We start from the raw sequence: 24,030 nt of genomic DNA, 5'->3' as shown, positions 1-24,030 counted from the left end.
AAAGGTACAAGTTGGATGGATAATCATGTATGAATCTTTGAGCAAACTATAACATAGACAACAAACCATAAGAAAGTTGGCAAAATGAAAAAGTACATTACAAACTATACAAGTAATGAAGAAAAAGATAGATATGTTTTCTTTTCTTAGAGACAAGGTTTGATATCAATTATGTGGAGTCACTTTCATGTCAATAAGTAGACAAAGTCAGTAAGAAAGTAAAAGAAAAGGGTAACATCATATATGTTCATAAAATCTCTTGCTAAAAACACATTGGAAAAAAGTACTTGAATGAATATATATGTATGTAAGCAGAGTCGAAGTCAGTATTTCAATTTTATGAGTTATGAATATTTAAAATAACTACTTCAAGTATAATTAATAACTGAATTCTAAACTTACGAATCATTTGGTTGAAAATAAGTTATCCCGAGATTAAACTAAATAATATTATATTATAGTTCAATCCACCCAAATTTAACAAAGTTTTAATTTCTTAATTTGTTAAATTAATTATACTTATTAAAACCAACAAGGGAAACCTTTTAAGGAAGAGGTTTCTATGTAAAAAATGTTGTAATAAAATGCTTCTTAACAAAAACATTTTTATATTTGAGATTTGAATTCGAGACCTCTGATTAAAATTCTTGAAATAATTGTCGGCAGACTAAACGCTTAGGATGCTTAAGTTGGTTACCTTTAACTTTATAGCCACATTATGAGTTTTTGCAAGAAATGGACCCATAAATTACTGGCCATTCTTGACAGGAGTTGAAAAAGACATATTTCTGAAATATAAATCCAAAAGTATCAACTTTGAAAAACTTTGGATTTTGGACTGTATAAAAATTACTCCAACGGCTAATAAGTAATTATCGGAGTTTCTTAATCGAAGAAGTCTAAATCTCTGTCAAAGATTTATAATTTGGAATTATTATTGCATTGGTCCTTTTATAAAGAGAGAAAACAATAATTAATAGCTTAATTGCCAAGACATATTGTGATTTTTTTTTTCAAAAATAAAATTCCTAGTAAGTTTCATCACTTTAATTTGGATTATATGTTCAAATAATTTCTCAATAGTTAAGACTATACATCGATTAATATAATTATTGTGGTAAAATACTTATAATATTCATTGGTCTTTTAAGAAACGTACAAAATTCAAAATAAACAAATAAAAATAGAAAAAAAAAAGTGTATAGTAGTTTTTCAAACTCGCTCAAAATGGAATCTACAATAATTAATATGAGTATATGACAACTTACAAGATTAAAAGAAATTAGGACTACTTTTAATTTACAAATTAAACTATGTTTGGCTATTTAAAGTAAAGAAATGAACACATTTTTTATTGGTGATTAGACAAAGGTGACCCAAAGCCATATGGATCCATTGGGGTCGATTGGTAGAATGTATAAGAATAATGCAAAATATAGTGTATTAGTAATGCTTGTATTAGTTATACTTGCATTAGTTATGATGAGATTTTTTTTATGCAATGTTTGGTTTGGTGTACTAAAAATATTATGCATTACATAATTAGAAAAATATTTGTTTACAAAAGTACCCTCCACACATAGTGGAAATGATGTAAAAAAAGTTTTTGAGGGCAATTGTGTCTTTAATAATGTTAGGGGTCGCTTAGTAGAGTGTATTAGGAAAAATAATGCATGCATTAGCCTTGTGTATTACTAGTACCTTGTTTGGTACTCTTTTCCAGCCTATGTATAACTAATGCAAGCATTAGTTATACACTCTATTGTGTATTAAGCTGTGTATTGCTAATACCATGGATTTCTAGGTATTAGCAATGCAATGGTTTTAATGCATGCATTAACTTAATTAAAGACTCAATTGCCCCCCAAAACCTTTTTTACATCATTTCTATCATAATAGTGGAGGGTATCTTTGTAAATTAATTTTTTTATGCAATGCATACTACTTTTTAATACATCAAACTAAACAACGCATAAAAAAATCTATGTATAACTAATACAAGCATTACTAATACATGCATTGCTAATGCAAGTATTACTAATACACTCTATTTAGCATTATTCTTATACACTCTACCAAATAACCCCTTAATGCATGCATTAGACCTCATTGCATTACTAATGCATAGAAATAGATGGTATTAGTAATACACTCTTCAATACACAATAGAGCGTATTACTAATACAAGCATTAGTTATGCATAGGTTAGAAAAGTGTACCAAACAAGGTACTGTTAATAAATCAAGCTAATGCACGCATTATTTTCTCTAATACACTCTACCAAACGACCCCAATTCACTTCACTAATAGGCTTATTCTTCGACTTTGATTGTTATGGACCAGTATCAAGATCATGTCCTAGAATAGGTGGATCTAATTTTACTAACCGTAATAGCAATAATGAAAATGACCCCTTCTTTAATTAGATTATATGAGTAGATATAGTTTAATAAGTTGAGTTTTTATCCTTTTAAAAATAACCCTTTTAACTTTTCTAGTTTTTAAGAAAGAAAGGTCGAAAGTCTCTTTTGTTGGGCTCTACAATACTAATTGAAAGGCAAAACTCAGATCTTCATAACATATTTAGCATGAAAAATCATGCGCGAGTTGAAATTAGTCTCTTCTCACTATATCTATCTCATAGTAATGTTTTTTTTTTTCTTCTCTCTAGCTAGTGTATATATATCTTTCTTTTTTTTGGAACAAGCTAGTACATATCTTATACATTTGTATTACTACTATTTGAAAGTGTAGTATTGGGGTGTAAAATAGTAGTTATGAAACTTTAAAAAATAATCCTTATCGAAAATGGATTTGTAACAATCATGATTTGTGTCATCAACTGATGAAAATCCTCACAAGATGGATAAATCTCTATCAATTTGAACTCTAAGAAGATACACTGAAGTTTCTTATAGAAAATCGTTGTCTTTGAAACATTTATAATGGTGTATCTATGTTAGGGTTTTGTCCTGATTTTCTTTATCTTATTTGAAATTTATTTATTTTAGAAAAGACAAAACTTTACCATAAATGTTTTAACCTTTTTCCGAAAGGAAAAAAACATTATTTTCTTCCATATTTGATTTATTCTTTCCTTGGAGGAAAAAGTTTGGAACTCTATAAATTGAAGACTCCTCTTCTCATACCAATAACACAAAAACATCCATAATGTAGTTAATTAAGAGTTTTGTTTATGAGGAGATTTTCCCTCAACAGTTTTAATATATTTTTTTATTAGTTTTTCTTATATTGGCCGATTGGCTAAACCATATAATAATATTATGTTTTTTAGTCTAAGTTTTTGTCATCCAATTTATAATCATATAATTTACAATTATAAGTTTCTGCATGATGCCCTAATCACTTTCGAATCCAACAATCCATACGTTATAGGTTTAGAATGAGGACAAACTAATTAATGAACTCGACCTTTATGGATAGTCCTAACCTAATAACTATTTCAAACAGAAAGTACTCAATCCGGTTATGCAAACAAGGTATGTAACACATTATATTATGGAGAAGTTTACTATCATATTGGTAATTGACAATATGAATTCAATTAGTCGAGCTCTAAAGCTGATATTGTACATTTAAATGGATAAAAAATAGTGACATTTTGACAACAATAGCGCTTGTAGTCCAACGGTAAGGATAATTGCCTTCCAAGCAATAGACGCGGGTTCGACTCCCGGCAGACGCATAGCATTTTTTTACTATTTAGATTAGTTGTTTTTCTTTCTTTTCCCCAACTTGAAAATTCTTCTATCTAGTGTAATCGAAAACATTAGTGATAAAATTTCTATAATAGATTTTTTGGTAACTATCTTCATATAAGAGATTTATACAAAGCATAGCAAGAAAATATTTTTCAAGTTAATGCTCATACGACACAATAGAAAGAAGTAGGAGTGTTTATTAGGTGGTTCAGTTTGATTTTTATATTTAATGATTTGACTTATCGATTATCAGTTTTTACATGTGTTAGATCAATATTTTTTTTTTCATTCAAAACCGGTATCAACCTAATGAGATATTGGTTGCTTTAGTTCGACTTAACAATTATACTACAGTTATCATACGAATTATATATAAGCTAAATCTTTTTACCCACTATGGCAATTGTAACAAAAAAGGAGTAATTTTTACATTCTCTGCCATTGACTTCTCATCCAACGTGTGGAACCCACGTTGTCGCCAGCGAGGTTCGATTTTCGCACTTAATAGTTATCGATTTTTGTATGTGCTAAACCGCTACAAAATAATAAGATATCGATAGATTCGGTTCGACTCAACAGTCATTCATCAGTTACTAATTGGGTCATAAGTTAATCGGTCTATCCAATATAAAAAAAAATATAACAAAAGAGGAGTAGCTTTTACGTACTCCAACACCGACTTCTCGTCCAATTGCCTGAACTCATCGAATGTGGAGGTTGGTGGAGAAATAAAAAAAGTTAAAAATTAATCGGTCTATCTAATATATAAATATAACATAATGGAAATAGCTTTTACGTACTCCAACACTAACTTCTCGTCCAATGGCCTGAACTCTTCGAATGTCATCGTTGGCAGAGAAATAAAAAAAGTTATACATTGATCGGTCTATACCCAATATAAAAAAGATGTAACAAAAAAAAAGAGTAGCTTTTACGTACTCCAATACTGACTTCTCGTCCAACGACTTAAACCCATCAAATGTCATAGTGCCCACCAGAGAAATAAAAAAAGGTATGGTGAACATGGGGTTGAATATAAAACATAATAGAAAAAGAAGTAGCTTTTACGTACTCCAACACTGACTTCTCATCCAACGACTTGAACCCATCGAATGTTGTCATCATGCTTAGCGGAAAATAAAAAAAAAATATGGTGGTTGTGAGATTCGAATATACAACGTAACAGAAAAGGAGTAGCTTTCACATACTACATCACTGACTTCTCGTCCAACAGTCTGAACCCATAGAATGTCATCGTCAAGCCAGCTGAAGAAATAAAAAAAATGGTATGGTGGCTGTGGGGTTCGAACCCACGCGCACTTATGTGCAGAAGATCTTAAGTCTTCCCCCTTAACCACTCGGGCAAACCACCTCAATGTTTACAAATTTCATTCTTTCAATTTATCTAACCACAAAGTATTGTGTAGAATTATCCAGAAGCTTCTTCACCGTATATAATTCCTCCTCATCTTCATCTTCCAACAATCCCAGAAGAACAGAACTTTCCAGAATCCCAAATTCGTAATGGCAGAACACTTAGCTTCAATTTTCGGTACTGAAAAGGATAGAGTGAATTGTCCTTTCTACTTCAAGATCGGTGCTTGTAGACATGGAGATCGATGTTCGAGGCTCCATACGAAACCAAGTATTAGTCCTACTATTCTCCTCTCAAATATGTATCAAAGGCCTGATTCAATTACCCCTGGTGTTGATGCTCAAGGCAATCCCATTGATCCTCGCAAAATCCAGGAACATTTTGAGGTATACCCATTAAGTTTTTCTGCTGTAAATTACTATTTTTGTCACGATTTGACATGGTTTATGATATGATTGCTTCTTTTGAGGTATACCCAGTTAGGTTTTTCGCTTAATTTGTCTATTTTATTGATTATTGTTGCTACAATTTGGTTGTTTCATGAAAAATACCTTTGCTTTAGGTGTTTTAGTGTGAATGATAGTGAATTTTGTGTGGTATATGATATGATTGCTTCTTCTGAGGTATACCCAGTTAAGTTCGTCTGCTTTACTTGTCTGTTTTATTGGGTCATTGTTGCCTCTATATTTGTGTGTTTCATGAAAAAAATGGACTGTTGTTGTAGAGGTATTATAGTATGAATGATCCGTGAGTCGACATGTTCTATGATATAATTGCTTCATTTGAGGTATACCCAGTTAGGTGTTTCTGTTTTATTGATCATTGTTGCCACTATTTGTGTGTTTCGTGTAAAAAAAACCGTTGTTGTAGGAATTATAGTAAGGAACGATCGATCATGGATTTATTATGTTATATGATATGATTGCTTTCCTTTGAGGTTTACCCAGTTAAGTTCTTTGTTTTATTGATCATTGTTGCCACTATTTGTGTGTTCCGTGTAAAAAAACCCGTTGTTGTAGGAATTATAGTAAGGAATGATCATGATTTTGATATGTTATATGATATGATTGCTTCCCTTCGAGATTTACCCAGTTAAGTTCTTCTGCTTTACTTGTCTGTTTTATTGGTCATTCTTGCTAGTATTTGTGTGATTCATGAAAAAAAAAAAAAAAAGAATCTTGTGAGAGGTATTGTAGTATGAATGATCGGGAATTTTTTTGTGTTTTATGATATTGACTGCTTCTTTTGAGGTATTCCCAGTTGTTTTTTCTGCTTTACTTTTCTATTTTATTGGTCATTGTTGCCACTATTTGTGCATTTCATGAAAGAAAAGACTGTTGTTGTAGAGGTATAATAGTATGAATGAGCCATGATTTGACATGTTCTGTGATATGAGATATGATTGGTTATTTGAGGTATACCCAGTTAGGTTCTTGTGCTTTATTGATCATTGTTGCCACTATTTGTTTGTCCCTTGTAAAAAAACCGTTGTTGTAGGTTTTATAGTTAGGAATGATCTTGGATTTGACATGTTCTATGATATAATTGCTTCTTTTAAGGTATACCTAATTAGGTCTTCTGCTTTATTGATCATTATTGCCACCATTTGTGTGTTCCATGTAAAACGACCGTTCTTGTAGGTATTATAGTAAGGAATGATCTTGGATTTGACATGTTTTATGATATGATTGCTTCTTTTGAGTAAAGCTTTATGTTGAATTGGAATTGGAATTGGAAGCAGGACGTTGCTTTTTAGTGGTTCATAATGCTCCCTCGGTCCCATAGATTTTTGCTAAGGTAACACTTATTTTGGGACGAAGGGAGTGGTAGCTATCAAATAGCTTCATACTTTGTGTTCTTAGAAAATATTTGAGGAGAAGTAACTAATTGGAAATTTGGAATATGATTTATTATGGTACTGTGGCAGGATTTTTATGAAGACTTGTTTGAAGAACTGAACAAGTATGGAGAGATTGAGAGCCTGAATATTTGTGACAATCTGGCTGATCACATGGTAGGATTTCTGTGCTTTCTTGTAGTCATTCATTGATCGTGACTGGTGGTTTTAACTATGTTGTATTGTACCCTGTACAGGTTGGTAATGTTTATGTTCAGTTTACAGAGGAAGAGCATGCTTCAAATGCACTGAAGAATCTTACAGGAAGATTCTATGCTGGTAAGTTTCTATTCTTTCAAACCATAGTAATAAAAAAGATTTGAATAGAGGAGAAAGAATGCAAAATGATGAAAGAACGTGTCATGTATGAATTGTATTATCGGGACCAGGGGGTATAAGTACACCCAACCAAGAATGTTCAATTGGACACCCTTCGCTGGAAATTATGTTGTGTGCATATAGGTGATAGGACTGCTAAGGCAAATGGCAAGGAGGAGGCTTCTGCTAAGCGGCAAAGAGTAGTGACTAGTGAGGGATTTGTTTGAATCAATTGACTTTTGGAAGTTTAAAACTATGTTTTATCCCAATCCCACATGTTTTTGTAAAGAAATTTTAAATTTTCTGTCCCCATCCCACACATTTTTTCAAGAAAATTGTTACAATATGGTCACCGATCTTTTATTTTCTTCAAAATTGAGGTGGCTAATAAAGCAAAAAACTTATTTTGTGTTTTGTAAGGGGTGTTCAGTGTTTAGTATGTATCGATAAATAACATAATTTGACCTAGATACTGCGTAGTTTATGGTGAATGGTTGGTTGTAGCTCTCTGAGTCTCAAACCTGATTGGAACATATATCCCGTCATGTTCAGTTTGTCACCAATAGTTCATAATGTGACTATTTCCTTATACTCCGTTTGTTAATAAACTCTGCAGGAAGGCCCATCATTGTTGATTTCTCTCCAGTGACTGACTTTCGCGAAGCCACCTGTCGACAGTACGAGGAAAATGTCTGCAACCGTGGTGGATATTGCAACTTTATGCACCTCAAAAAGATCAGCAGGTAATAATTGCCACTCTATGTAAAAATATGAACAATTTTTTTACATTCAGTAGTCTTAGAAATTCAATTATAACTGACTTGTCTTTTATACTGAGTAATTAGGGAATTGCGACGTCAGTTGTTTGGAAGGTATAGGAGAAGGCATAGCAGAAGCAGGAGCCGAAGCCCTTATAGGCATCGCAGCTATGAAGACCGCTCTCACAGGAGTCATAGTAGAAAGCATGATGAAAGGGATCATTATTACGAGAGTCGAAGCAGGAGGAACAGAAGTACAAGCCCTGACCACAAGAGGGGTAGGAGTAGGAGTCCCGGTGGCAGGAGAGACCGAAGTCCAGTTAGGGATGGCAGCGAAGAGAGGCGTGCAAGAATAGAGCAGTGGAACAGGGAAAAAGAGCAGGCAGAACTTGATAACAGGGCTAATGCAGACAGTAATTACAAAAATGAAAGAAATCACAATGGATCTGCTCCAAACCAAGATCAGTATTATAATCAACAATGACAAGAAAGTGCATATGGATAATGAGTGAAATTATCGTGCTGGTTTGTGTCATTATCCCTTATGATTTTTGATGCTTTTATTCTGTCCTAATGTATTGTCTTCTGAGAGGGCCACCCGCCATGAAATAGAGCTTAATGCCCATTTTCTACTTGCAGGCGGTGCAGGTTTTCAATTCTTTGATAAGCAATCTGAAAAGTTTTCGACCTCTAATTTTTTTTTGTGTTCTGGCTTTAGATATGCTTTTTTTGTGCATCATTCATTGTTTACTATCGCATCTGCCCTTTGAAATTATTATTTTAAGTTGAAATTGTGGCTTGAACATACATTTTAAGTGAACTTTTAGATTTGAACTTCCACCCGCAATCCTCAACTTTCACAAACTTCTTATCCCAAAAACATAGCTATTGGAACAAAACTTCAACCACCTCCCCGAAATGTTATGTCTTCAGTTTTGAAATTTTTGTTGAGTGTGATTTTTCTTTCTTTAAGGTTACAGGGTGTATACAGTTTTCTTTGACATTTTATTGTTTTGAAGTGAAATTCCTCAACATTATCCTATGTGACATTGTTCAAATTCCACAAACTATTGTGTTACTGTTTGGGAGAAAATAACTTACTGATGCATGTTGTTTTGTTTTGCTCTTGGCTCATCTATCAGAACATATTTGTGCAATATCTCTCTATAAAGTAGGAATTGAATTTAAATTAGATGATGGAGTGCCAGAAATCTAAGGTGCGTATGTTGTCACAATGTTTGAAAAACTTGTCGAATTGGTGGTAAATTCTTTGCACTGTAATATTACCAGTTTAAAAAAAAAAACAAAAAAACTCTGAATATCATCAAATGAAAGCTCATCATTAATTTACCTTTTAAAGTGACCCATGCAGTGTTGCCTTCCAGGGCTTTCCACTGCATAAACTATTCCATAATTGTCAGGTAGGATTGGATTATGTAAAAAAAGTGATAATAAACTTATCTTGTTGTATTAACATTTCAGTTTCATACATTTCTTGGTCATCCATTTGTTCTTCTAGGTTGTCCAGGCTGAAATGTCCTTTTTCTGGCTCTAGGTTTAGGTCTTGCATTTTATGGTGCTATGTAATAAGAGACGTTGACGACAACTTGCATGATGTTTACTTGTATAATCTTTGCAAATGCATTGTGTGCTTGTTTGTGCAGTCAGGTTTCTTTTGTGCAGAGCTCATCCAGGCTAAGCTTTCAAACTGTTGTTTGGCTTTTTTCTTCATTTTTGTTGCTGCTTACCGGGAAATGTGTACAGGTTGTGGAGCCAAATCAGAGGATATATACCAACAGGTTTGATTTCGCAGGGACGAGAGAAGAATGACCGATCTGCATCTGGAGACGACAATGTTCAAATTCTTACTTATTCCTTTAGTCTATTTTTAGTTTAGGGTAATGCAACTTGGGAAACTGCTAGTTTTGCATCCTCCAGACTATTGTTTGCTATTATGTATGGTGGTGAGACCTATTTAAGGTTCTGGAAGCCTGGCTTGTGTCTAGAGAAGAATCTTGATGATATCATTTAGGTATTTCATCTTTTACTTGATTTTGGTCTCTCTGCTGACAGTCGAACGAACTGTACTGTGTGTATGTTGGCGTTTGGACAATATTTGGTTGAAGTTGAACTAACCTGTGATGTTTGTAATTCCTCTGAGGAGTTCTCTGAAATATCTTAGTGAGAGAAAATGACATAAATAATCCTTAACTAGGTCTAAAATGGTCTCTTAACTATACACTTAACGAATTTAGAAAAATATGATTTATACCCATAAGTTTTAAAAACTATTAAAACTAACCATAAATTTGTATTACAAGTCATGTGCTTTGTCTACTTCACACCTTGAGCCGATTGTTCATCATTTTCATTAACAATCATATCATCACTTTTGATATTCATTGACTATTTCATCACTACTTTGGTGTTCACGTAAAAAATTATGTAATACAACGCTAACAATTACTATAGAGGGTGCTTTTGTAAAAGATAAAAATTTGGTGTAAAATTTCAATTTTTAAAAGATTCCTAATAATGAGATTTGACCCAAATACTAGAAAAAATTAGTATTTGGGATATTTGCCAAATAATGACAGATTGTATGGACATACACTATTTGTCAAATTTTTTCCCAAATATTACTTGGGAAATCTATGGCCAAATGGGTCCATTAATATGTCCAAATGACGTATAATTTCATTGGTCTTAGGAAGGTAGAGTGTACATAGATTATATCAACAAAAGTTCTGGTGGAGTGGTAAGTACTTCTTCATTCTTAACCAAGAGGTCTCGGGTTCGAGTCCTTGGATAAGGAGTCGTCTTTGTTAGAGAGCGCTTTACCCCAAGGGACTTCTCGGCGTGAATTCAGATTTAGTCAGACTCCAATGTGGATACCAAACACTTGGTGGGAAACCAAAAAAAAATTAAAAAAAATTACATAGATGATACCTTGATACCTCCTACTTTACTCTAAGTAGAGCAGTTATTGATGCTTTCTGGTGAATGTACCATGAAAAAACGATATTTGTTACTTTTTGATGAACGTACCATAAAAAAGAGGCAAGCACAAATAAGATGATAAATTAAGTGAGTTATTTAAGAGATGAAAATACCTTATAAACACTAAGATCATCATTTTTTTACTTCTCAACATATGTAACCAACTTTAGAATTGCAGATAGTAATATTTCTATATTTCATTTAGCCTCCAAATGTATGTATATATGCATATCTTTCCAAATCTTTAATAAAAGGATGAAATGTATGCATCGCGTTTAATCAACTTTACCCACCCATCTTATGATGAATAATCCCCACGTGGAGGATCAATTGTGTTTTCCCTTATCCTTAAGGGTAACTCAATAGCATATTATAACAAGACGCGAAGTGTTAGGAACTTTTCTTTGACTTAAATTGTTTTTTATTTTCAGAAATAACGATTTGGCTTTAAATAATTCCTTTAAATGTCATAGAACAACACTAGTATCACTATTTTGAAATTGTGAAGTAGCTGTAATAAGCTGAGAGAAAATGGGAACAAGAGAAATTCCAAACAATAATTCTTTTCACAATACCTTTTTCTCCTAAAAATTGTCTTTTTTGTGAGTTGGTTCACCAAATTCCGATCCAACAACACACATTCTACAGGTTCGAAGGAATCTAATGCCCAACTAGACTCCGTCCAGATTCGCGTATTGGGTCCAAGTTAAAAAGACTACCATAATGAAAATTAACAGTCTATGCTCTACCACTATGGATAGAATAGAGATTGTTTTCGATAGATCACATATAAAAAAAATAAAAAAATCCTATGAAGTCATAAGATTAAAGGATCATATAAAGAAAGGTATTCAAAAATAGTAATGAATATAGATAGGGGCAAAACTTTCTGGTAACAAAAACATTCATCAAAAATTGACCTACTAAAACCAAGGAAAATAGCTTCTTAAACCATAGAGACCAAACATCTATAAATAAAAATAAAATCTTTGCTCTGCAAAAAGATCTTTCAAGCCCTCTACTTCCTTCCTTGCTTGCCCTTGAAATTCTTTTGGCCACTGAAGTTCCTGCAACAAAGTATTGCCAATCAAATATTAGTCGTGTTTCAGGCGAAGGGCATTGGGAAAAGGGGAAGAAGGGGCTTTATGGTGTTTGTTGTACATACTTGTTGTTAGATTTGTTGCCAGAGAACTGACCACCAGATTTTGGGGACTGAGTTTTTGGTTTGTTGTTACCATTGAATGCAGGTTTACCATTTTGCTTAGCAAAAGGGGTGGCTGGACCTTTCTTACCGCCTGAAAAAAAAGTTTGTCAATAACAAAGCTCATATAGTAACACTCCATGGAGAATGTAAACATAAAAAAAAATGAAGCATGAAAAACATATCGAACCTGACTTGTTGTCGGGTGTTGCTTGTTTAGCTTTTTTGCCAGAGCCAGGAGCTACTTTAGGAGATGGAGCTGGTCTCTTCTTCTGCTCAACCTTTATCATAAAAGGAGCGATTAGACTCAACTAATATAATTAAGACAAATCGATCCATTCACAAGTCCAGAAATAAAATAGAGCACAATCACAGAAAGATCCAAAATTTAGTACCTTTTTAGGGGTCTCTTCTTCTGAATCATCATCTTCCTCGGAATCATCATCATCCTCAGAATCACCAGAAAAATCCATCCCTTCTGGACCATCCTAGAATAAACAACAGGAGAAAATGTTCAATACAATACACCCGGACAGAAACAGATTATAAGGAATAGCATCTTTCCTCGTATAAAAAGATAAAAGATGCAGAATAAGCATCACAAAAGTCTTTATGAATCATACCATGCCTAGAGGCACATCAGAGTCATCTTCAGAATCATCTTCATCATCAGAGTCATCTTCATCAGACTCCGCCTCTTTCTTTGATTCAGCTACCTTAGCATTTTTCTCATCCTTAACAGGTGCAGACTTCTTTGCATCAGGCTTTACATCCTTCACATCAGCCTCAAGTTTCCCATTCAGTGCCTCCAAAACATTCTCTTCATCCGAAAAAACATCATCTCCAGAATCAATTTCATCACCGCTAGGATCATCAGCAGTGTATCCAATGAAGTGCACACTCCCATTTTTCCATCCATGTGAAAGTTCAAACTCCTTTTCAAAGACCAAGTCAAACATCAACTGAGGTCTATCCTCAGCGGATAGAGTTCCAATGACATAACTGTTATCTCCAACAGTTAGGCGTAGTGGAACATATTTGGCTTCTTTGACATCCTTCACTTCACCGATGGCAGCCTACAAACAAAATCAAGATTTCAACATTCAAAAATGCCCTAATATCCATTTAAAAGCAAAGAGAGATTATGCTAGCATGAGAGAGCATACCAAGAAAAAAACTAACCTGGGAAACATGAATGAGCTTGAAAAGCTCGGGTTTAACCTTTAGTGTTTGTCCTGCTTTCACTTCAACACCTATACATAGTTCATGTGAAAGAGATGTCACACCTTAATAAGTTACACAGCATACAACTACAACAAACCCTGTATAATCCCACGAGGGGGGAGGTGTCAGGGGAGTGTACACAGCCTTTTTTTAATAAATCCACACTAAAATTTTGAAGAACACCATTAACTTGCGAATACTAAAAAGTGATCTCCCAAAATATTTATATTTCAAAGTAGGGCATTCAGCTCAAAGATTGCAACTTATTTCTCTTATCTGATGTAATAATTTGGGTTTAAAATTCATCAAGATTCTGTCTTTAAAAAGGTAACATAAAATCTGGCAAATAATTGCTTTTACACATACCCCACAAAGTGCATACAATCTTAACACTAAAATCAATACACATTACCAGTAACACAGCCTAAGATTGAACAACATATCAGTTAAAAACTAACATAAGAAGAAAACAAAAAAGCTCCACGAACCCTCAAAATTTTGAACTTCCTTCTCAAATAAACACCAATAAGTAAAACAAGGGTAACGAATAAAAACGCAAAATTTGAATTTCAAACATACCCAAAACTCTAAGACTGATCATCATATCAGTTGGTAGTAACTACAAACTAACAAAAGAAAAAGAGAAGCTCTACTACCCTAAAACTTCCTACTTTCTTTTCAAACAAATACAATTATCAATAAGTAAAACAAAGGAACGAGATAAAACACAGAATTTGAACCTCAAACATACCCCAAAACTCTACCAGAATCCAAATATAAAATTGAACAATATATCAGGCTAATAAAACTAACAAAAGAAGCCCATGGCCCTGAAAAGTTATTACTTTATTTTAGAATAATCACCGATAAACAAGAAAACCCATATAAAACATACAGAAATTGAATTTCGAGCATAACCCAAAACACTACTAAGGTAACTAACACAAAAAAAGAAAACAGCTTAACAACAACAACATACCCAGCAAAATCCCACAAAGTTCAGTACTTTCTTTTCAAACAATCAAAAACCAAACAAGGAACACATAAAAACACAATAAAATCGTTTTTTAACACCCCAGAACTCCATTGATGATGTGAAAAACTCAAATATTAGAGGCAACAGAGTATAGCAACAAGACTTCTAAAGGAAACACATAAACACACAGAAATCAAATTTAAACCATAAACTCTACTAGGCAACAACAAAAATCCCACAAAGTTAATTACTTTCTATTCAAATAATCACCGATTAAAAAACAGATAAAAACACAATAAAATTGATTATCAAACACACCCACAAAACTCCGATTGTAGTTTGAAAAGCTCAAATACTAGGGGCAACAGAGTATATCAACAAGACTTGTAGAGGAAACACATAAAACACACAGAAATCAAATTTCAACCATTACACAAAACTCTACGAAGAAACTAACACAAAAAAGATCAACAACAACAACAACAAACCAACAAAGTTAATTACTTTCTATTCAAATAATCACCAATAAAGAAGCAGAAAAAATAGATAAAAAAACACAATAAAATTGAATTTGAATCATACCCCAAAACTCCATTGATGATTGTTTGTTTGAAAGCTCAAAACAATTGGGGGCGAAGTAAGAGAGCAAAAAAGACTGTTATGCGAAGAGCAAAGATTATAGAGGGCGGTATGAGAGAGGGTTTTAGAGGGTTTATATAGAAAAACTTGCCGCTTAACTAGGGTTTATGGTTTCCCAATTTGACAAAAACTTTCAATTTTTTTGTATACTAAGAGAACCCGATGGGCCTAGTTTGAGGTAGCCCAATATACCATTATCATTTATGGGCCAATATTTGAACTCTTTATTAACTGTTTTTTTGTTTTTGTTATTTATATGAGAATTTTATACAAATTTCATAGTGTTAAGAATAAAAAATAAAAAATAAAAAAAACATCTTATACCTATTTTTTTTTCAAATTACAAAATTCCTTAAATTTGGTGGAATTCGAAACCGTCCCGAAATATCGTGTTTTGGTTTTTGATAACCAATACATTGCGTCCCGATTTTAGATACATCATCCTGATATATCGCGTCTCATTTTTAGATACATCACTCAACGTCCCGATACGTACGTCGCATAAAGTGATATATTCGACAGATATATCATGTAAAGTGATGTATCTGACTGATACATCGCATAAAGTGAGGTATCTGAGAATAGAAGAGAAAAATTTTGTAATCTTTTTAAATGACAGGAAATTTTAAAAATATGATAAAATAAGTTGTATATTAGATCATTTTTTCTATTTATATCAGGTAGCCACTTTATGGCAAGCATTTAAAAGTTGTGTAGTTTTTAATTTTTGTTCCCCATATGGCCATATTCATAGTCTTTTATTTTTGTTTTTTTTAGTAGCGTTCACAAAGCATAAGATTATTCTATATAAGGTATGACTTAGAGCCCGTTTGGATTGACTTAAAAAAAGTAATTTTTTAAAGTGCTGGAACTTATTTTTAAAATAAGTAGTTATGTGTTTGGATAAAAGTGCTGCAGTTGGAAAAAAAGTTGTTGATGTGTTTGGCAAATAAGTGCTGGTAAACACTTTTTTTTATCAAAATGTCTGAAATACCCTTTAAGCTGTTAACATGATAAAAAGTTGATTAATTTAAGGTTTTTATACTTAAAAAAAAAATTAAAACAAAATTAATTTATGTTTTACATCCATAAGTAATAATATTTTTCTATCATTCACATATTTCTTTACCACCTTATAAGAGGAATATAAATTCATATTTCAGAAATAATAATAATAATAATAAAAAAAAAATAAAAAAAATAAAAATAAAATAATAATAATAGTTAATAGTAATAATAATAAACATAATAATAATAATAATAATAATAATAATAATATAATAATAATAATAAAATAATAGTAATAATAATAGTAATAGTAATAATAATAATAATTATTATTATTATAATTATAATTATTATTGTAATAATAATAATAATAAAATAATAATAATAATCATAATAATAATAATAGTAATAGTAATAATAATAAAATAATAATAGTAATAGTAATAATAATAATAATTATTATTATAATTATAATTATTATATAATAATAATAATAAATAATAATAATAATAATAATAATAGTAATAGTAATAGTAATAATAATAATAATAATAATAATAATAATAATAATAATAATAGTTATAGTAATAGTAATAGTAATAATAATAATAATAATAATAATAATAATAATAATAATAGTAATAGTAATAATTATTATAATAATAATAATAATAATTATTATTATTATAATAATAATAAACATAATAATAATTTAATAATAATAATAAAATAAAATAATAATAATAAAAAAAATAATGATAATAATAATAATATAATAATAATAATAATAATAATTCAATATGGGCAATTTGAAAATTGTATAAAAGAATTAAGGGCAAAAAGGTAATATACTTGATCAACATAAAAGGGCTTTTAAGTTAAAAAAAAAAGAAGCTCCCCTCCCCTAGCTTTTAGCTTTTGGCTTTAAATAAGTCATTTTTGACTTAAAATAAGTCACTCTGATAAGTCAAAAACTGGCTGTTAAGCTAGTTTAACCACCTTAAAAGCTCATCCAAACAGGCTCTTAGAAGGTGTTCAGATTGATTTAAAAGTTGATCAAATTTACTTTTAAGTTTGTTTTTTACTTTTGAAAGTGTTTGGCAAAAATAATTTAAAATAAGTTAAAAAATGACTTAAAATAAGTTAGAAAGTGTTTGATAAGATTAAAAATAACTTAAAATAAGTAGCTATTTTTGATTCATAACTTATTTTAAGTCATTTTAAACTTATTTTTAAGTTTGTCAAACAGTTTCTAACTTATTTTAAGTCATTTTTTACTTATTTTAAGTTACTTTTATTTTTGTCAAACACTTCAAAAAATAAAAAAATTCACTTATAAAATTGACTAACTTTTTTTTTTTTGGTTTTCCATTCGGTGTCCGATATTCACATTGGAGCCCGATTAAATTTGAATTCACGCTGGAAAGTTCCACATTGGGGTAAAGCGCTCCCTAACAAAGGCGACTCCATATTCAAGGAGATTCAAACCCGAGACCTCTTGGCTAAGGATGAAAAAGTATTTACCACTCCATCACTGGTTTGTAAAATTGACTAACTTTTAAGTCAACCAAACTATAATCAAACCAAACATTTGCAATGAATAAGGCTATGTTTGGACAACTCCGACAAGCTTACCACTCTACTCTTCATGTCCATTCCTCTGTTATGTAATACTTCCCTTATCCAATCCTTCATGTCCACCGTCCTCCGCCCTCCCTCCTCCCCACTCCGCCACCACCACGGCGGCCGCCGGCATCATCGTCACCACCTCTTACCTTCATCACCCTTTTTCCTTCCCCTAAAACCCCTTTCACTGTCTCCCTCAATATCCCTTTACACCCCCTATTCTTCATCTTCCACTTCACCCCAACAACTTCTGCTGGATTCCCAAGAAACCCAAGTTGATTTCGACAATTGGGACCCCATTTCTGCTTCTGGGGTTGCTGAAAGTTTCAATTTTGACGATTCTTTTGATTCTGTGGAGTTGAAGAAGTTTGAAACCCCAGCTGTTGAGGTGAGGGAATTAGAGGACATTCCTGATCAATGGCGTAGGGCAAGATTAGCTTGGCTTTGTAAAGAGCTTCCTGCTCATAAGACGCCTACTATGGTTAGGATTTTGAATGCACAAAGGAAGTGGATTAGGCAAGAAGATGGGACTTTTGTTGCTGTTCATTGTATGCGAATTCGCGAAAATGAAGCTGCTTTTAGGGTAATGTGTTCCTTTCTTTTAATGTTGAACAAGTAGACACACGTGTTCTATTTGACGTCTGGTATCTATATCATATGTCCTTCAATTTTGAGTGTGCATATAAGTACACATTTAAACTAGTATAGAGTTGAACAAGTAGACAGACTGCAGATGTGTCCTATGTGGCAATTCGCGTGGCAACATACGTGATGTCTTATGTTAGGATACGTGTCTAATTGTTCAACTTTATATGTGTTTAAGCAGAGGCAGACCCACACTTGCAAGTGAGGGTGCACGTGCACCCGTTAACTTTGAAAAAATCATGTATATATATGTATATCTAACTGTCAAAAATTAGGATATAATTAGCATTGCACCCAAAAAAAACATATGAGTGCCCTTGTGTTGTTGGTACAAGCTAGGGGAATCACCCCTGAGAACCGGGTTTGAATCCAGCTAAAGCCCTTTTTCACTGTTTTTATTTTAAGTTTAGCTTAGAGCTAAGGTAATATTGATGCACCCGAAATCTTTAAATCCTGGGTTTGCCTATGAGCTTAAATGCTGACTTGTGCACACTCAAAGTTGAAGGACATAGATACAAGTTGATGCCAAGTTAAAGGCATATGTATGTATTATGCCTTTTAGTTATGTTGGTAAAAGTATTTGGGTTGATCATTAGTTGCCTCACTTATTAGTTTATATTATGTGGAAGAAATTTGATATAAATTTTGGAGAATGTGGAGAAAAATTCTGTTTAACTGTATGTGTGTTCGCGAAAATGAAGCTGCTTTTAGGGTAATGATGTTCATTTCCTTTAGTTTAAAAAAGTTGTTATCTTTTGTGTTTTTGGTTATTTTGGTAAAAGTTTTCGGATTGATCATTAGGAGCCTCACTTATCGGTAGCTATTATGTGGAAGAAATTTGCTATAGATTTTGGAGATAATTTCTGTTATACTGTGTGTATTCGCGAAAATGAAGCTTCTTTTAGGGTAATGTGTTCATTTGCTTTAGTTTAGTCAATTCTTTATTATAGAAAACGGTTGTATCTTTTTGTGTTTTTGGTTATGTTGGTATAATATTTGGGTTGATCATTAGTGGCTTCACTTATCTCACTAACTATTATGTCAACGATATTTGCTACAAATGGTGTAGAAAATTGCCGTTTCTCTGTTCTTGGTTGATTTTTCTTATAAGGTACTTGTGCTTCTTAAGATTTTGTACTTATACATTAAGTATTTGTACTAGCCAGTCTTGTCAAGGTTTAGTATTTCATCGTTTTTGCACTTTAACCAGTGTTAAGAAAATTGCTCAATAGGTTCGTACTCCATGGTGCCGAGTTTTTTTCATTTGGAATGTCTAAGGAAGAGTAGCTATCGGCATTTTACTTGCTTCCTCAAACTGAAATCTAAAGCTTTTACATTTAATTGCATCCACTTTGTTAAACAACTTATTTTTCCATTTGTCCGATGCCTAATTACTTTTGTTATGTATTTGAAATAATAGTGTCTAAACTCTAAATCACAACGATCTAACAGTGTCTGGTGCAAAATAGCAGGTTTACAAATGGATGATGCAGCAACATTGGTTTCGATTTGATTTCGCACTGGCTACGAAGCTAGCAGATTACTTGGGGAAGGAACGAAAGCACTTGAAGTGCCGGGAGATTTTTGATGACATAATTAATCAGGGACGAGTGCCTTGTGAATCTACATTCCATAATCTCATTATTGCCTATCTTAGTTCATCTGGACCATCAGTGTTAGATGAAGCCTGTAACATCTACAATCGCATGGTGCACTTGGGAGGTTATAAGCCTCGGCTTAACTTACACAATTCTCTGTTTAAAGCTCTTTTGGGAAAGGCATCGAGTGAGAGTAAACACTTTCTGAAACAGGCTGAATTTATGTATCAGAACTTGACTTCCTCTGGATTGGAAATACACAAAGATATTTTCGGCGGTCTTATATGGCTTCACAGTTATCAAGATGTGGTCGATATGGAAAGAATTGCTGCGCTAAGAGCAGAAATGCGATCAAGAGGAATTAAAGAGAGCAAAGAGGTACTTGTGTCAGTTTTAAGAGCTTGCTCAAAGGATGGGAATGTGGAGGAAGCCGAACGAACTTGGTCAAAACTTCTCTCCATCGATGGCAGTCCTCCTTCTCAAGCTTTTGTCTATCGTATGGAAGTATATGCAAAGATTGGAGAACCTACAAAATCTTTGAAAGTATATAGGAGGATGCAGGAACAACTGGGTTCCACCTCCGTTGCAGCATACCATAAAATAATAAAGGTGTTGTCTAAATATCAAAAACTAGACCTTGCAGATTCTATCATGTCCGAGTTCATAAACAGTGGTATGAAACAGCTGGTCCCATCATTCATCGATTTGATGAGGATGTACTCCGTTGCAGGTTTACATGAGAAACTGGAATCTACCTTTCTCCGGTACCGTGAAGTCTGCCATCCGAATCTGACAGTTTTTAACATTTATTTGGATTTGTTGGTGAATACTGGCAATCTGAGCCTGGCTGAAGAAATCTTCCATGAAATGCGTGGTAATGTGGCAATTGGTGTTGATTCTCGTGCTTGCAACAGTATTTTGAGAGGCTATATGACCTCTGGAGAGTATGTGAAGGCAGTAAAGATATACAATTTGATGCGCCAAAAGAAATATGACGTTGAGATTGAATCTTCATTGATGGAAAGACTTGATTATGTTCTTAGCTTGCGGGAGAAAGTAGTTGAAGAACCTATTAGGCTGAAGCTCACACCAGAACAACGAGAGGTTTTGACGGGGTTGCTTCTTGGGGGTGTGCAAATTAGATCAGATGGAGAGAGAAGATTGCATGCAATCCATTATGAATTTAATGAAGAGTCGAGGATCCATTCCATTTTTAAGAGACACATACATGATGAATTTCACGAGTGGTTAGGCTCTCATGATACGATGGTGGATAGCACTGCTGACATTCCTAATTCTTTTACCACCATTTCACATTCTTATTTTACTTTCTATGCTGATCAGTTCTGGCCCAATGGACATCCTTGTATACCAAAACTCATACATAGATGGTTGTCACCTCGCGTTCTTGCTTATTGGTATATGTATGGTGGTTACCGGACATCATCTGGTGATATTCTATTGAGAGTAAAGGGAAGTTCAGAGGGTGTTGTGAGTATTCTTAAAGCACTGAAAGCCAAATCATTAGACTGCCGAGTAAAAAAGAGGGGGAGAGTCTTTTGGATAGGATTTCTGGGGGACAATGCTACATTCTTCTGGAAGGTGGTAGAGCCCTTCATTCTTGATGAATTAAAGGAACTCCTTAAGGCAGGTGGCGACTCAAATGGATCCCTGGAAACCCAATGTATCAATTTTGACAGTGGCTCGGAGACTGACGAGAAGAATTCAGAGTGTAGCGATGCTGACACGTCATAGAGCCTTGTCTGATTGATGTATTGGTCTGTATGCCTTCTATTGCAAGGTGTAATAGGTTATTTGAGATTAAAAACGTTGCTGCAAAAGTTTGTGGTTGATAAGGTGCCTGACCACCTTCTTCTGACAGGTATCATTACCTCAACACTATCTTTTGTGACGTGTCTAATCGTAGGTTTAAAACCATATATGTAAACTAGCTCTAGAATAACCTTGTACATATTCCTCTGGTATATAGCACATTCTTTGACAGTTTGCATAAGTTGAAAGCATAGGGTATAACACGTCTCGGTACACAACTCTAATCACCTTTGACATATCAGGAAAAAAGAAACTCTAATCACCTTTGATTTCATAAGTGGCAGCAATTGTCATGATAAAGCTGATGTCAGAGCAGAAAGCTACAATTCTTCGTTCCTTTTGATTTTCATGTGTAGATAGTGCTTCCTCTGTTTCATGTTGATCCTACATGAAAATAGTACTCTTTTCCAACCTTTTATCCTCAGTTTCTGGTTCGAACAACAGTAATGATCAGTTAATTTGTAGACGGCAGGACCGTGGTTCATTCACAGTCAGCACTGTTACAAGATACTACTCACAGCCCACAGGTACTAATCATCTTACTTTTGGTCTATGGAAGAGTATATGGAAAAGTAAGTCATGTGTTTTGTGTGGTCGACTCAAAACAATCTACAAAGATGACGGATACAGCTAGTCTGCTACATGTGCTGAATAGAGGCGGAATCAGTTTACCATATTTTTTTACATTGCTCTATATCATCTACACAGATTTGGCAGATGTTCCTTTATTTGTAGTGGGCTATACCAAGAACAGCTGCTGATTTTCTTTCATCCTCAATCGGTATGACATAGTGCTGGTCTTTTTGACATCAATAATACTTGCATATTGATTTTCCTCCTTGCATTTGTGTTCAAAATCACAAGTTTGAGATGAATACAAGTGCTAAAGCACATTTTCTTAGAGCTGAGACCAACAGTTTTTTTCTGTTTTAACTGTAAAAGAATGTATACTTCTGACGAGAGGGAGTTGCTCGTATGGTAAGCACCCCTTACTTCCAACCCAAAGGTTGCGAGTTCGAGTCACCAAGGGAGCAAAAGGAATGGGAGCTCCTAGGGAGGGGGAAAAAAACGTATACTTCTTGCTCGTGGTTGTCTTCAATTTAATTCAAGAAGTTAGCTGAGATATCAGTGGAGGTCCATCATAGTCGCTATTTTTCAAAGATATGGTCGAGAAGTGATCAGTTGCCGCTAGTTCTACTTACTGAATTGGGTTGATGATCTTTCTTGTTTGTACAACTCAATGTCAATGAAATTCAGACATTGGGAAAGTTAGACGTCTGATTAAGAGAGAAACAACCTTATCCACTGCACTGTATTATTGTTGGAACCTTTGCATAGAAGCAAGCAAGATGAGGTCGCTCTGCTCTATAGATAAAACGTGTTTCGTACTATACTTATTAGCTCGTCTAGTGTTCACTACTTGCTAACAACTTACAATTGTTGATTCCAAGTTCGATTTAAGGAGGGGTATTGTGGAGATTGACAATCAGCGTAAAACTAATCAATTTCGATAAAAAGATCTTTGTTGCGTCTTTATCCTTCTTCAAGTTTATTGTAGAACTTGTGGTCCTATGTACACTTTCAATTTGGATCATTTGCACTTTTGCTCCTATTTTGTGTTGCTCTCTTATCCTTAAAGATAAATAATTTTTTCTTAATTTATATTTTTGTATCATATTATTCCACAAAGTAACGTTCCGCTAGACACAAATTGAAAAGGAAAAAAATCAAGACAAGTTTAAAGGGTAAATCATACAATTATATGCTCCAATTTGGTTCATATTATTAGTGACTAGTGAATAGACACAACATCAATTCATTTCTTAAAGTTGTGGTACATAATAAAAAGCCAAAATAGTCCCACATTTATCACATGGAAGCACAAATTTTCAAATATTGTTTGACCATAATATAGTAAACACAATAATTTTATGGAATCTTTCAAAGATTTTGTTAGTAGACACTACAATAATTGTGGATTCAGAATAGTTACAAATAGAAAATTTGTAGTATTCTATAAATACAATTATTAATATTTGAAATTATCATTCTAAAATTTAGAATCAATAAAATTAAAATTTTAATTTCAACTATGAAAAGTTGGTAGCATCCTTTCATTCATCAGCTTCGAGTTTCGATGTAAACCTCCTCCATAAATAAGGCACTGAATTATTTTACACATTATTGCTGGAAATCAACTTGAAAATACT

At 33.2% G+C, this 24,030-nt stretch overlaps 4 protein-coding genes and 2 non-coding genes across 8 annotated transcripts in view; 4 read left to right on the top strand and 2 right to left on the bottom strand.

Annotated features, from left to right (window-relative positions):
- Positions 1 to 24,030, top strand: part of LOC125818164 (uncharacterized) — a 231,733-nt gene that overhangs the window by 51,230 nt on the left and 156,473 nt on the right. The window lies entirely within an intron of this gene.
- On the top strand, positions 3,635 to 3,706 carry TRNAG-UCC (transfer RNA glycine (anticodon UCC)). Its single transcript has one exon. It is a non-coding gene; the product is annotated as a tRNA-Gly (tRNA).
- On the bottom strand, positions 5,012 to 5,094 carry TRNAL-UAA (transfer RNA leucine (anticodon UAA)). The gene has a single exon. It is a non-coding gene; the product is annotated as a tRNA-Leu (tRNA).
- LOC125818149 (splicing factor U2af small subunit B-like) lies at positions 5,210 to 10,254 on the top strand. 2 transcript variants are annotated; one of them, XM_049497684.1, is made up of 6 exons: positions 5,210 to 5,483; positions 7,025 to 7,111; positions 7,192 to 7,273; positions 7,929 to 8,055; positions 8,158 to 8,595; positions 9,835 to 10,254. In XM_049497684.1, the coding sequence occupies exons 1-5, from the start codon at positions 5,247 to 5,249 to the stop codon at positions 8,552 to 8,554; spliced, it is 930 nt and encodes a 309-aa protein (XP_049353641.1). In that variant the 5' UTR covers positions 5,210 to 5,246; the 3' UTR covers positions 8,555 to 8,595; positions 9,835 to 10,254. The 2 variants fall into 2 exon arrangements, with proteins under 2 accessions (XP_049353641.1, XP_049353640.1); XM_049497683.1 differs by lacking the exon at positions 9,835 to 10,254 and having other exon boundaries at positions 8,158 to 9,363.
- Positions 11,925 to 24,030, bottom strand: part of LOC125818150 (histone deacetylase HDT2) — a 104,065-nt gene continuing 91,959 nt past the window's right edge. Inside the window, exons 2-8 of one of the 2 annotated variants that reach the window (XM_049497685.1) lie at positions 15,054 to 15,079; positions 13,454 to 13,524; positions 12,895 to 13,347; positions 12,667 to 12,759; positions 12,462 to 12,552; positions 12,236 to 12,365; positions 11,925 to 12,137 (exon numbers count right to left, since the gene is read on the bottom strand). In XM_049497685.1, coding sequence (XP_049353642.1) covers positions 12,089 to 12,137; positions 12,236 to 12,365; positions 12,462 to 12,552; positions 12,667 to 12,759; positions 12,895 to 13,347; positions 13,454 to 13,524; positions 15,054 to 15,066 — 900 coding nt within the window. In that variant the 5' untranslated portion in view covers positions 15,067 to 15,079 and the 3' untranslated portion in view covers positions 11,925 to 12,088. Of the gene's footprint in view, positions 12,138 to 12,235; positions 12,366 to 12,461; positions 12,553 to 12,666; positions 12,760 to 12,894; positions 13,348 to 13,453; positions 13,525 to 14,569; positions 14,584 to 15,053; positions 15,080 to 24,030 lie in introns of those variants that run through there. The other variant, XM_049497686.1, reaches the window with a different exon arrangement.
- LOC125818118 (pentatricopeptide repeat-containing protein At2g15820, chloroplastic) lies at positions 17,754 to 21,755 on the top strand. Its single transcript, XM_049497646.1, has 2 exons — positions 17,754 to 18,327; positions 19,862 to 21,755. Exons 1-2 carry the CDS (start codon positions 17,767 to 17,769, stop codon positions 21,740 to 21,742), a joined length of 2,442 nt encoding a protein of 813 aa, XP_049353603.1. The 5' UTR covers positions 17,754 to 17,766; the 3' UTR covers positions 21,743 to 21,755.

This window comes from Solanum verrucosum, unplaced genomic scaffold (genome assembly GCF_900185275.1).
Source record: "Solanum verrucosum unplaced genomic scaffold, falcon-dt-bn FXZP01000253.1, whole genome shotgun sequence".
NCBI classification, from domain to species: Eukaryota; Viridiplantae; Streptophyta; class Magnoliopsida; order Solanales; family Solanaceae; genus Solanum; species Solanum verrucosum.
This window is presented reverse-complemented; position numbering and strand designations above follow the sequence as displayed.